The sequence below is a fragment of the Harpia harpyja genome, unplaced genomic scaffold, assembly GCF_026419915.1.
Source record: "Harpia harpyja isolate bHarHar1 unplaced genomic scaffold, bHarHar1 primary haplotype scaffold_47a, whole genome shotgun sequence".
In the NCBI taxonomy this organism is placed as follows: domain Eukaryota; kingdom Metazoa; phylum Chordata; class Aves; order Accipitriformes; family Accipitridae; genus Harpia; species Harpia harpyja.
The window spans coordinates 1345220-1358002 of NW_026293404.1; the positions used below are offsets into that span (position 1 = coordinate 1345220).

At 50.8% G+C, this 12783-nt stretch overlaps 1 protein-coding gene across 1 annotated transcript in view; it reads right to left on the reverse strand.

Moving 5' to 3' along the window:
* Positions 1 to 523: 523 nt before the first annotated feature.
* LOC128138484 (ubiquitin-associated protein 2-like) overlaps positions 524 to 12783 on the reverse strand; it is a 35973-nt gene continuing 23713 nt past the window's right edge. Inside the window, exons 2-5 of the mRNA XM_052779735.1 lie at positions 2194 to 2260; positions 2049 to 2111; positions 1333 to 1420; positions 524 to 860 (exon numbers count right to left, since the gene is read on the reverse strand). Of these exons, the coding sequence (XP_052635695.1) occupies positions 651 to 860; positions 1333 to 1420; positions 2049 to 2111; positions 2194 to 2198 (366 nt within the window). The 5' untranslated portion in view covers positions 2199 to 2260 and the 3' untranslated portion in view covers positions 524 to 650. The remainder of the gene's footprint in view (positions 861 to 1332; positions 1421 to 2048; positions 2112 to 2193; positions 2261 to 12783) is intronic.

The window sequence follows — 12783 nt, forward strand, 5'->3', positions numbered from 1 at the left end:
CAAACCACAACACAATCTTACTGAACTAACAATTCAAGTATTTGATTTTTATATGAGACTGTTACGATCTTCTGTCACCTGCAGTCTGACACCTCCTTGTACAGAATACTACACCCTGCAGTAGTACTGTACGGCAAAGACAGTAATATTCTGATACTAGAAAAATCAAATCTAGACCGGCGCCCTACAAATAAAACAAAGTGATGCACTGCACTAAGACCAAGAAGGGTTTCAATAGCCAAGGGAGTTCCAAGTGGCTTCCAAAAAAAAAAAAACCCACACTATTTTAAATATATGTATGTACACACATATATACACACAGTCACAGAGTACGTAGGACGATATTAAAAAATAAAAATTGTAGGTGTATGCACAAACACGCACAGAGTAGGATATTAAAAGGAAAAAATGCCTGTAGGGGGGTGTGTATATACACACATACATAATATATATATATGTCTGTGCATGTGTAGATATATACACACCCCCCTACAGACAATTTTTTCTTTAACTAATACCCTACTACCTTTTAATGAAAAAAACCCTGAAGTACAGAGACAACTCTTACTAACAAGAAATATCTACAACACCATTCATTTCTATTTATCAATTTACTCAATTTTTAGAAAAAAAAAGAACTCCTCTGCCAGTTAATATTGCAAACCTGAAGACACCAAGGGAGCTGACCCTGTGGTAGCAGCTGCTAGAGACACACTGGTAACACTCAGGCCAAGGCTGTTTGCAGCGTTCGTACTGCTTGCCATGCTGACAACCAAAGAGGTGGTGCTAGGGGCTGAGGTTGAAGCAGTTGAAAAGGTTCTTGAGGGCTGGAGCAAAGTTGTGTTCTCAACACTGGTGTGCTAGAAAGGAGACAAAAAGAATGACGATCACAGAGCAAATAAAGCACAGTGGGGGAAAGAAAAAACAAACAAACAAACAAACAAACCCCAGCCAACAATCTTTTAAGTAACAGCAGCACACGCAAAAGATAGGCATTATCTATATACCAAGCAAGCAACTAAGTTGCATGCTTGTGATTTTTAAGTATTCAAAGAAAATTATTATGAGTTCAATTCAAACCACTATATCATCACAACATTATACCACAGTAATTTGAATCTCACTCCATTGCATTATTTCTTCCCCTTTGCTTGTACGCTCCTTTAAGCTAGTACTTGTTCTGTTAAACTCCTACATCCTTCCAAAAGACAGCATTTGTTTTCAAAAGACAGGACACTGCTATAGTGATTTCCCCAATGCACTTGTGCAATTTAAAAGATTAAAACTGTAGTGCCCCCCAACAGAGTCAATGTGGTAAACTCAATCACAGACCAGATGTAGGACAGGACCACAGGAGGATAAAGGAGTTCCCGGTTTGAATCCAGCACAATACAGTGCCTTAGCTGTAAGCTGATCAGACCTGCAAAACAGTGTCATCAACACACAGAAGCCAAAACAACTCTGACAACGGAAAAGAAGGACAGTTGGACAAGTGTGAATTTTTAAGTTGCATACTCAGTAGGGATGGAGCATGACAAACCAAACTACAGGCATAAAGAAAGGCAGTAACCTATCTGCACACCCCAACTGGGGTTGTACAGAAGTACCCCAGCACAGAACAAGGCAGCGTCTCTGACATTTGTTTGTGCAACCCTCATCCAGAGCACTGTGTTCACTACCATTTGCCTTGCTCTCTCAAATGCATTAAATACACAGGTGACAACAATGCCACATGGTCAACCCTAAAGCCATCTGTCATGAGGCATTTGTCACGACATGTATCACTCCATCACCTGCATTTTGCCACCTAACCTCTCCAGTAGAGGCTGCTAACAGGCCACATTTTGGAGCAGTCTCAGACAGCCACTTCTAAAGATTTTTTTTATTTTATTTTTTTTGTTTAATGCATTTGTTACAAGAAATTCTTTCTTTAGTTCATCCCCCCTTTCTGGCATGAAAGTTTCCTCTGCAGTTGTGTGACTGGCCAGCCTCTGTAATAGCTATTCCTGATTTAGTAAAAATCACAAGTGGGAAAGATATTTTTTTACCACAAGAGAGAGGGCTGGCAGTCCTTCTTCCCTGAGATAAGGCTCCTTTCAGTTCTTCCTGTACTGGGTCACAATGAACATTAAGAGAGGGTCAGTTTATCTGATGATTATGCCAAACAGCTGTTGAAATGCAAATAGGACTTACTGCATGTGATGTGCTTGAAGACAGCCCTGAGGAAGGGGAGAGGCTGCTCTGATGACTGGAAAGAGAGCTAGAAAGAAATAATAAAATTATTTTTTCCTAGAATTATTTCAAATATATATATGTATGGATATATATACACACACACATACGTATATAAACACATATGTACATATAGACAAACACAGAGTAGGCAGTAGGATACATAGTTAAAGAATAAAAACTGTACCTGTGTGTATGTGTATACACATACACACACAGAGTAGGATCTTAAAGGAAAAAATGCCTAGAGGGGCATGTGTATATACACACACAGATATATACACATATCCCTACAGACTATTTTTTCTTTAACTAATATCCTGCAGCCCTGCTCTGACAACTGGGGTCAGCTCTGACTTAAAACTGCTGGGTTTTGCTATTGAAAAATAGTAAAATTAATGTTTGGTGGTGGGCAGCGAGCAGTTAAAAGATCGTCCTTAAATTTCAGAGCTTTAATTACAAGTCAAGCAGCAAAGCCTCAGTGCAGGCCCCATGCCAGTCCCAGAAAAGTGCAACTCCTGGCTCCCCAGCACCAGGTTCTCATCTTTATTTTTGGCCCAAATTCTGCCAAACAAGACACAAATCTTGGATCTGTTGGTAAAAGTCCTGTTGGGGATGGAGGGGGGGGCAACAGGTGGTTGGTAGTAAAATAGGTGAAAAATCAGGTTTAAAATTCATTGTCAATTTGGAAAAAATTAAAAAAAAAATTGGTGTACAGAAAGTAACAATTTTGGGGATGTATTTTTGTTTGGACATATAGAAACTGATGTTGTACATAAAGTAACAAGTTTTTGGATGTATTTTTTTTTGGACATGCAGAAATTGAGGTTTCATCCTGCCATGCTCCAAAAAGTATGTTCAGGCCCTAAACAGGAAGCTAGGGACTGTGTGGTCCCGGGTCAGGAAAGGGGCAGGGGACCCCCAAACCCCGCGGGTCAGGTCTAGGACAGGGGCAGGACAACTGCAAACCCTGCAGGTCATGGACCAGACAGGGACAGGGCACCCCAAACCCCACGGGTCAGGGCCAGGACCGGTGCAGGGAAAGCCCAAACCCCGTGGGTCACCGCCATGGCAGGGGTAGAGAGCCCCAAACCCATGAGTCAGTGCCAGGACAGGGGCAAGAAACATCCAAACCGCACAGGTCAGGGCCAGGACTGGGGCAGGGCACCCCCAAACCACACGGGTGGGTGATGGCCATGACAGGGCAAGGCATCAACAAACCCCAACGGAGAGGGTCAGAACAAGGGCCAAGAACCCCCAAACCCCACAGGTAACGGCCCAGACAGTGGGTCAGGTCCAGAACAGGAGCAGGGCACCCCCGAGCCAAGTTGCTTTGGGGAAGGGAGCGGGCCACGAAACCCCGAACCCCAAGGTTCAGGGCCAGGACAGGGGCAAGGATCCCCCAACCACCACAGATCAGGGCCAGGACAGGGGTAGGGTGCCCCCAAACGGCACTCGTAGTGGCCAAGACGGGGGTGAAGAACCCCACACCTCGCTGGTCAGGGCCACGACAGGCACGAGGCAGCCTGAAATCCCCACGGGCCACAGCCAGGGCGGGGCAGGGAACCCCAAACCTCACAGATCGCAGCCCATGCAGGGGCCAGGTGATAGCATATTTCCATACATTCTGTATGGTATGCCTAAATAGTTTGATGGTTTTAATATTTTGTACCAGCCGTGGAAACTGGTTTGCTGCTAGGTGACTGTAAAAGTGAGATTTGGTAAATAATGATTAGAAATCTTATACTAACACTATGATTGAAACAACAGACAAAAGGATAGCCAAGCAATTAACTAGTAGAGGTAGTTACTCATAAGTTTTGCAGTTCTTTGCTCTTATGACTAGATGTTCCTGTACGCTAGATGGGAACAATGTTGAAACTGACCACATGTGACTGAAGCTGCGTTAAGCTTCAAGGTCAAAGAACAAGGTCAAGAATAAAGACTTCAAGGACAGCCAACAAGAACTTCAAATGGGTCGGTGGTCGCAAAAGCAGCCCTTCCACTCAAATGGATCCTTCACTGCGCGTGATCGGATGTAGGCAGTCCTGAGATAATCCGTTGCAATTATTTTTATGTATACGTATACTAATCTGATTCATATGCAGTTAGTTATTCTGTATAACCTGTTAGTGCTAAAGCTGTGGTATGCACGCTAGGTGGAACCATCCCCCGTGCATCCAGCGCTGCAATACAGAATGCCTGCTTTCTAAAACCCCAAGACGAGCCTTAGAGAGTTTCTTCAACCGGCTTTTCGGTATCACAGGCACCCCCAAAAGACTGGATCGGGGCCAGGACAGAGGCAAAGCACCCCCACACCTGCGGATCAGGCTGTGGTGGGTTGACACGCCTGGGGAAGGGGTTGTTAAGAGCTGGCTTTATTCCTCAGGACCCTGCTCTGGTTCGGCTGGCGCTACATTACGTTCCTTTCCCCAGGTCGAGTCCGTTTTGCCCGCGACGGTAACTGCTGAGCGATCTCCCTGTCCTCCTCTCGACCCACGAGCCCTTCGTTCTCTTTTCTCTCCCGCTTCCCGCTGAGGGGGGGCAGTGACAGGGCGGCTCTGGGGGGCCCCTGGCGTCCTGCCAGGGTCAGCCCGCCGCAGGAGCGCCCCGGGGCATGCTGGGAGCTGTAGTCCTGGGGCCTGCGGGGCTGCCGGGGGCCCTGGGGGTTCCCGGGGCATGCTGGGAGCTGTAGTCCTGGGGCCTGCGGGGCTGCCGGGGGCCCCGGTGGTTCCCGGGGCATGCTGGGAGCTGTAGTCCTGGGGCCTGCGGGGCTGCCGGGGGCCCCGGTGGTTCCCGGGGCATGCTGGGAGCTGTAGTCCTGGGGCCTGCGGGGCTGCCGGGCGGCCATGTTGGTCTCTGCAGTCTCTGCTGCGGCTGCGGCCCGGCTGAGGGGAGGGCTGGGGCTGCCCGTGAGGCGAGCGAGGCCCTTGGGCGGGCGCGGGGGTGTCTCCTGCCCGCTGCCCGCTCCCCGCTCGGCTGGAGCCGGGCCCGGCCGGGGCAGCCCCGGCAGGGACCCGGGAGCTGGGGAGGGGAAGGAGCCGGAGCCGGAGCTGGAGCCGGAGCCGCCACCGGGCACAGGCAGCGGGCGCCCCGACTGCCAGAGCCCCCCTGAGCCGCCCCCAGCACCTCCCCTGAGGCCTGTCCCGCCGCCCCAGGCCGCCCCACGGCCTGTCCTGGCAGCAGCGAGCCGGGCCTCGGGTGCCCTCGGGCCTCGGCTAAGGCGGGTGCGGGGAAGGAGTGTTACCGAAATCCGGACTAAAACTCCTTCACAGCAGTGAGAAGGTAAGAAGCGGGCACTCCTTTATTGCAGCGCTGGGCACACGGGGGATCGCTCCACCTACCGTGTGCACCTGTCTAGTCTAAGTGTGCAGGTTAAATACACACCTCTTATACATAGTCGCTAAGCTTCTGGAAAATGCTATACATAAGCATTAACTTTCCGATAAATCATTAGCATATCTAAACGTCTCTTCACGCAGGCGCAGTGAAGGTCTCTGGTGGTCTTCAGGAGCCCTCTGGTGGTCTTCCATAGTCTTCCTCACTTGTCCGCTTCTTGACCTCTTGGGGGATTCTGCGCGGTACGATTCTCACCGTCATCTATATTAGTTTACATAAAAGTGCATACTATGTCTATTCTTAAATATAACCTTTCTAATAATTGGTCCTTCAGTCGCACCATCTTATTAATATTCTCATGTTCAAACAATCATTGGTTAATCTCACTTAACTCTACTGATTGCAATCCTCGATAATTAGATCGAGGTGGGAAGGGTAAGGGGTTTCCAAGCAGCAAATTGGTGTCCATACTGGTTTCCTTAGTTTCTTAAAACAAAACACTACAAATCAACAAATCTTTGTCAAAGTTTCTGTGGTGAACTGATTTTAGACACTACTTGAATTCTTATGGTTACACATAGTACGTTTTCTAAAGTTCCTAAGTTCCTACGACTACATTTCAAACTTAACACTCCCATACCTATGCTTCACAATTTTCTACTTCTTAATCAAACCAAACTCTTTTATATAATCAAATTTTAATTTCTTTATCAAAATATTTGCAACAGGAGCGGTGTCTGCAGGAGCTCCTGCAGCAGGAGGGGCTCCAGCCTGGGGCCGGCTGCAGGAACCGAAGCTGCTGCTGCTTTCCCTCTCCCAGAGGCCACACTGAGGGCTCAGGTGTCCGTTGACTGCATCTGGCTGAGGTGTGCCAGGTGGACTGTCTCTGGCTGTGTTCTCCTGGTGGCGGGTGGATGCTTGCTGCCTTTGGCGAGGAGCTGCTGCGGCTGAAGCCAAAGAGATCAGAAGAAGGTGAAGCAGCTGGAGAATGAGGACGGCTGGCCCTCTGTCTCTCTCCAGCTGCAAGCAAGAGGGCAGACCTCTGCGGGGGAGGAGGGATCCCTCTGCGTAGTCCTCGGCAGACCAGATCACCAACGTGCACCGTGGGCTCTGTATATGCAATGGCAAATATAGGGCGGCCCCGTAGTGGGTGGCTGTGTATCTAGGAAGCCTCACGCTGTCAGACACTAACGCGTTCTCTTAGGTGGAGGACAGGCAAGTGACTGGAGCTGCAGAAGGGGAAGGCAGGAAAGGACACACAGACAGAGAAGGAAGTGCCAGAACTGTAAAGTTTGCCTGGTAATGCAGAGAGTCAGCGCTCCGGTGAGTCCCAGGCCCTTGGGGCCATGTCACCCCTCTTCTGCGCCCCTCAGTACTTCCCTGCCCCCTCCCCTTTCTCTCTGTGTAATTTTTTTCTCACTTCCCCTGTACCTCTTCCCCTATCTCTATTTTTGTGTCCTGCTCCCTGTCCCTCTCTTTTCTCCAGGTCCCTCTTTCTCTTTTGCTCTCCTTGTCCCTTTTGGTTCCTTGCTGTCCCTCTCTCCTCCTCCCTGCCCCTCTGGTTTTTTCTTCCTCTCTCTCTGCCCTGCAGCCCGTTGCTGTTGTTGTCTTCTCTGACTCTTTGTCCAGATCTGCATCGCGCTCTGATTTTCACAGTCTCTCTGGCCTGTTCCTTGTCCTTTGTCTCTCTCTGCTAGTATGTCCCGCTCCGTGTCCTTATCTGCCTGCCCCACCCCCCCGTCCTTCTGCTTCTCTTTCTTTCTCTCTGTCGCTCTGTCCTGCTCATCCCTGTCTTTTTTCATTCTCTATGCCACTGCCCCTGTCCTTCTTCCTGTCCATCTCTTATCTCTCTGTCCCTCTCTGCTGCTCCCTGACACTTTGGGGTTTTTTCCCTTCTTCCACCTCCCTGCAGGGCTCCTGATACTGCTTTTGCTTTCTCCATCCTTCCGTGCTGCTCACCGTCCCTGTCTTTCTCTTTGTCGTCATTCTTGTCTGGCGCTCTGGCCTGCTCCCTGCCCCAGTGTTTCTCACTATATCCTTCTGTCCTGCTCCCTGCCCCTATTCCTTTTTGCTCCCTCTCCATCTTGCTGCCCACCCCAGGCTTTTTTTGCAATCTCTATCCTGCCCCCAGTCCTTATTTTTCTTTCTCTCTCCTGCCCCCTCTCCCTCTTTCTGCCTCTCTTCCTCTTTCCCTGCTGCTTCTTTTTCCATCTCTGTCCAGACCGCTGTCCCTTTTTTTGCTCTTGCTGTCCCTCTGTCCTTTTTCTTGTCCCCATCTTTTCTGTCTTTCTGTCCTGTTCCCTGGCCCATCCTTTCTCACTATATCCCCCTGTCTGTCCCTTCTTTCCCCTCTCTCTTGCGCAGTATTTTTCTTTTCTCCATCTCTCTGTCCTGCTGCCCATCACGGTTGGTTTTTCCTCCCGTGCTGTCCTGCTCCCTGTTGCTTTTTTCTGTCCCTGTCACTCTGGCCTGCCCCCTTTGTCTATTTTTTACTTCCTCCATCTCAGTCCTGCAGCACATCGCTAGTTGTTGCCTCTTCCACCCCTTTGTCCTGCTCCCCGCCCCTGTCCTTGTCTCTCTTTCCTTTTGTTCTGCCGCCCATCTTTTCCCCCTTCTGCTCCATCTCTCTGTCCTGCTCCCTACTCCTCTCATTCTCTCTCTGGTTCTCTGTTCTTCTCCCCGAGTCTTCCCCCTGTCCTCTACCTTTGTGTCCTGCTCCCTCTTCAGGTTTTGCCCTCTCTTAGTCACTCTCTCCTGCTCCCTGTCACTGTTATTTCTCTCTCCATCTCTGTCCTGCTGCCCAACCCCGGCTTTTTTGCCTCCCTGTCCTGCTCCCTGTCTCTTTTTTTTTGCCTCTCTTTCTCTTTGTCCTTCCTCCCTGTCCCTTTTTTCTCTCTCTGTATCGCCTTGTCCTGCTCCCTGTCCCTGTCTTCTTTCTCTGATGATCCATGTACTTACTGCTCCCTGTTACCGTCTTGCCCTGTCCCCCCCCTTCTTCTTGTCTTTTTCTTCTCTCTATCCCTCTGTCCCTGCTGCTTCTCTCTCCACCTCTGTCCTGCTCCCTGCCCCCATCTTTTCTGTCTTTATTTCTCTGTCCTGCTGCCTGTCCCATCGTTTCTTGCTATACACCGCTGTCCGGCTGGCTCTCCCTTTAATTTGTCCTCTCTTCCTCTTTCCTGCTTCTCAGCCCTCTTGTCCTCTTCCTCTGTCTCTGTCCTCCAGCCCCTTGCTCTTTTCCCCCCCTTCTCGGTCTCTTTGTCCAAATCTGACCCTCTCTTTATTTCTCAGTCCCTTTGTCTTTCTCCCTGTCCTTCGTTTTCTCTCTCCGTCTGTACGTCCTACTCCCTGTCCCTGTCTGTCTCCCCTTCCTTCTCCCTCTTTCTGTCCCCATCTCTCTGTCCTGCTCCTCACCCCTACTTTGTCTTCCTCCTCCTCTCTGCAGGGCACCTCGTCCCTGTTTGACTTCTCCATCTCTCTAGCCTTTCTTTCTCGGCTCCTCAGTCTTCTCCCTCATCTTAGTGTTCTCCTTCTAGTCCTCTGTCCTCCCCATCAGCTTAAACTGAATGACCAGGTGTCCCTGTGCTCGGGTATTTCCTTAGCATTGCCCTAGGGAAGATCTGTGGTTTTAGGGCTAGGGATCATTAGGAGCTGGTCTCCTTGTGTAGGTGGCAGAGCTAGGTGTAGTTAAAGCAGAGGTTGTTCTCAGCTGGTGCTCTCTGCCTCTTGCTCAAACAGCAGGCTGCGGGCCTTCACTTGAAGGAAGGTTTCTTGTTCTGCGCTTCTTGCTCCTCAGGATGCTGCACAGGAGTTGGTGGCAAGTAAAAGCACTTGCAGTTGGCTTTTTTATGCAGTCTTCCTGTGGAGCTCTTGGTCTTGACCGATTTCTGGGAAGCAAGACCTGAGTGCCTGTGTGCTCCTAGATGCTGTGCTGCCTCCCCAGATAGGTCCGCCCTCCTCCACTGCTGCTTCTTCATTCAGTCAGCGGCGAGGCCGGCAGACGCAACGGTAAGTCGGCGGCTAAGCGCTAGATTGAGGCGGACTGGGAGGTTCCCGAGGCCCAGGAGTGCTGGGGAAGAGCGGAGGGACCCGTCCAGAGCCGGCGGCTCTGGCGAGAGAGGCTGACGCGGCGTGGGCATTGCCATGGGCAACCGCGGGAGATTTGAACGGCCCTAAGGAGCGCCAGCGACCAGGAGCACGGCGAACAGGGCGTGGCGCATCAGAAAGGGCGTGGCGCGGCAGTTCGCACAGGCAGGGAGTGCAGGTAGGGCGCAGCCCCCTTCTTCCCAGCTCGAGAAGGCTACTCAAGTGGTGGGTGTCGGCCCAGAGGGAGACCCAGGTATGGTTGCCACTCAGGTGAAAGCCATTGCTAGGAAAAATGTGGCGACGCAGACAGAGCTCCCATGTAAACATGCAGCTGTCCAGGTCTCTGGCTGCAGGGAGTGCCTGAGTCTATCGCTGATGTCAGAGGTCAGCAGGGACACCTTTTGTGTGAGGTGTGACCAGGTGGATGATCTACTCAGCCTGGTGGCAGAGCTGAAGGAGGAAGTGGAAAGGTTGAGGAGTATCAGGGAGCGTGAGAGGGAGATAGATTGGTGGGCCCACACCCTACCATCCCTGAGGCAGAGGCAGCAGATGGAGGCTCCACAAGAAGCGGAGGTTCCCCTGCCCTCCTGCCACCAGGCAGGAGGGGACCTAAGAGATGGAGGGGAATGGAGCCAGGTCCCTGCTCGGGGAGGCAGGCGAATCCGCTCCTGGTCTCCTTCACCTTCCCCCATGCCCCTACACAACAGGTATGGGGCTCTGGAACTTGAGGACCAGGCCAGTGAAGATCAGGGTGTAGATGAAGCCCTATCCAGGGAGGTGCCTAGGCCCAGTCAGGCAGCCCCACGCATTCTCACAGCCTCTGAAAAAAGAAAAAGGAGGGTAATTGTCGTAGGCGATTCTCTTTTGAGGGGGACAGAGGGCCCAATATGCAGACCTGACCCATCGCACAGGGAAGTCTGCTGCCTCCCTGGGGCCCGGGTAAAAGACATTACCAGGAAACTCCCTGGTCTGGTTCGGACCTCTGATTATTACCCATTGCTGGTTGTGCAGGTTGGCAGTGATGAGATTGCAGAGAGAAATCCAAAGGCAATCAAAAGGGACTTCAGGGCACTGGGACGATTAGTGGAAGGATCGGGAGCACAGGTAGTGTTTTCCTCAATCCCTTCAGTGGCAGGGAAATACACTGAAAGGAACAGGAAAAGACACCTGGTTAATACGTGGCTCAGAGGCTGGTGCCATCGGTGGAATTTTGGATTTTTTGATCATGGGGAGGTTTACACAGCACCGGTCTTGCTAGCGACAGATGGTGTCCAGCTATCTCAAAGGAGTAAAAGAATCCTTGCTCGTGAGATGGCGGGGCTCATAGAAAGAGCTTTAAACTAGGTTCGAAGGGGGTAAGGGATAAAACTAGGTGCACCAGAGATGAGCCTGGGGGCAGCATGCCGATGTTAGGGGTGGATTCGATAACCCAACTCAAATGCATCTATGCCAATGCACGCAGCATGGGCAATAAACAGGAGGAGCTGGAAGCCATCGTGCAGCAGGATAGATATGACTTAGTCGCCATCATGGAAACATGGTGGGACGACTCCCATGACTGGAGTGCTGCAACGGATGGCTACAAGCTCTTCAGAAGGGATAGACAAGGTAGAAGAGGTGGTGGGGTGGCTTTCTATGTTAGGGAATGTTTTGACTGTACAGAGCTACACGATTCTGATGACAAGGTGGAGTGCTTATGGGTGAGGATGAGAGGGAAGGCCAATAAGGCAGATATTGTGCTGGGAGTCTGTTATAGACCACCCGACCAGGTTGAAGAGACGGATGAATCGTTCTACAAGCGGCTGGCAGTAGTCTCAGAATCGTGTGCCCTTGTTCTCGTGGGGGACTTTAACTTTCCAGACATCTGCTGGAAATACAACACAGCAGTGAGTAAACAATCTAGGAGGTTCCTGGAGTGTGTGGAAGATAACTTCCTGACACAGCTGGTGGGTGAGCCAACCAGGGGAGGAGCCTTGCTAGATCTGTTGTTTACGAACAGGGAAGGACTGGTGGGAGGTGTGATGGTCGGAGGCCGTCTTGGGCTTAGCGACCGTGAAATGATAGAATTCTCAATTCTTGGTGAGGTAAGGAAGGTGTTCAGCAAAACCACCACTATGGACTTGCGGAGGGCTAACTTTGGCCTCTTCAAGGCACTGGTTGAGAGAGTCCCTTGGGAGACGGTCCTGAAGGGCAAAGGGGTCCAGGAGGGATGGACATTCTTTAAGAAGGAAATCTTAATGGCTCAGGACCAGGCTATTCCCATGTGCCGCAGGTCGAACCGCCGAGGAAAACGACCGGCCTGGCTGAACGGGGAGCTTTTGCTAGGACTCAAGAAAAAAAGGAGAGTTTATCATCTCTGGAGGAAAGGGCGGGCAACTTGGGAGGAGTACAGGGATCTTGTTAGATCATACAGAGAGAAAATTAGAAAGGCAGAAGCTCAGCTAGAACTAAATCTGGCCACTATCGTAAGGGACAACAAAAAATGTTTTTACAAATATGTTAACAGTAGAAAGAATCCCAAGGAGAATATCTTTCCTTTAATGGATACAGAAGGGAATGTAGCAACCAGTGATGAGGAAAAGGCCGAGGTACTTAATGCCTTCTTTGCCTCAGTCTTTAATAGTGAGTCCAGTCATCCTCAGGGTACTCCACCCCGTGAGCTGGAAGGTAAGGATGAAGAGCATGACATACCCCCCTTAATCCAGGAGGAAATAGTTAGGGACCTACTACGCCATCTGGACACTCACAAATCTATGGGACCTGATGGGATCCATCCAAGAGTACTGAGGGAACTGGCAGAGGTCCTTGCCAAGCCACTCCCTATCATCTGTCAGCGTTCCTGGTCAACAGGGGAGGTCCCAGGGGACTGGAGGCTTGCCAATGTGACTCCCATTTACAAGAAGGGTCGGAGGGAGGATCCGGGGAACTACAGGCCTGTCAGCCTGACCTCGGTACCGGGGAAGATTATGGAATGGTTTGTCTGGAGAGCACTCTCATGGCAAGTCCAGGATAAGAAGGGGATCAGGCCCACTCAGCATGGGTTTACGAAAGGCAGGTCCTGCTTGACCAACCTGATCTCCTTCTATGACCAGGTGACCCGCCTAGTGGATGAGGGAAAGGCTGTCGATG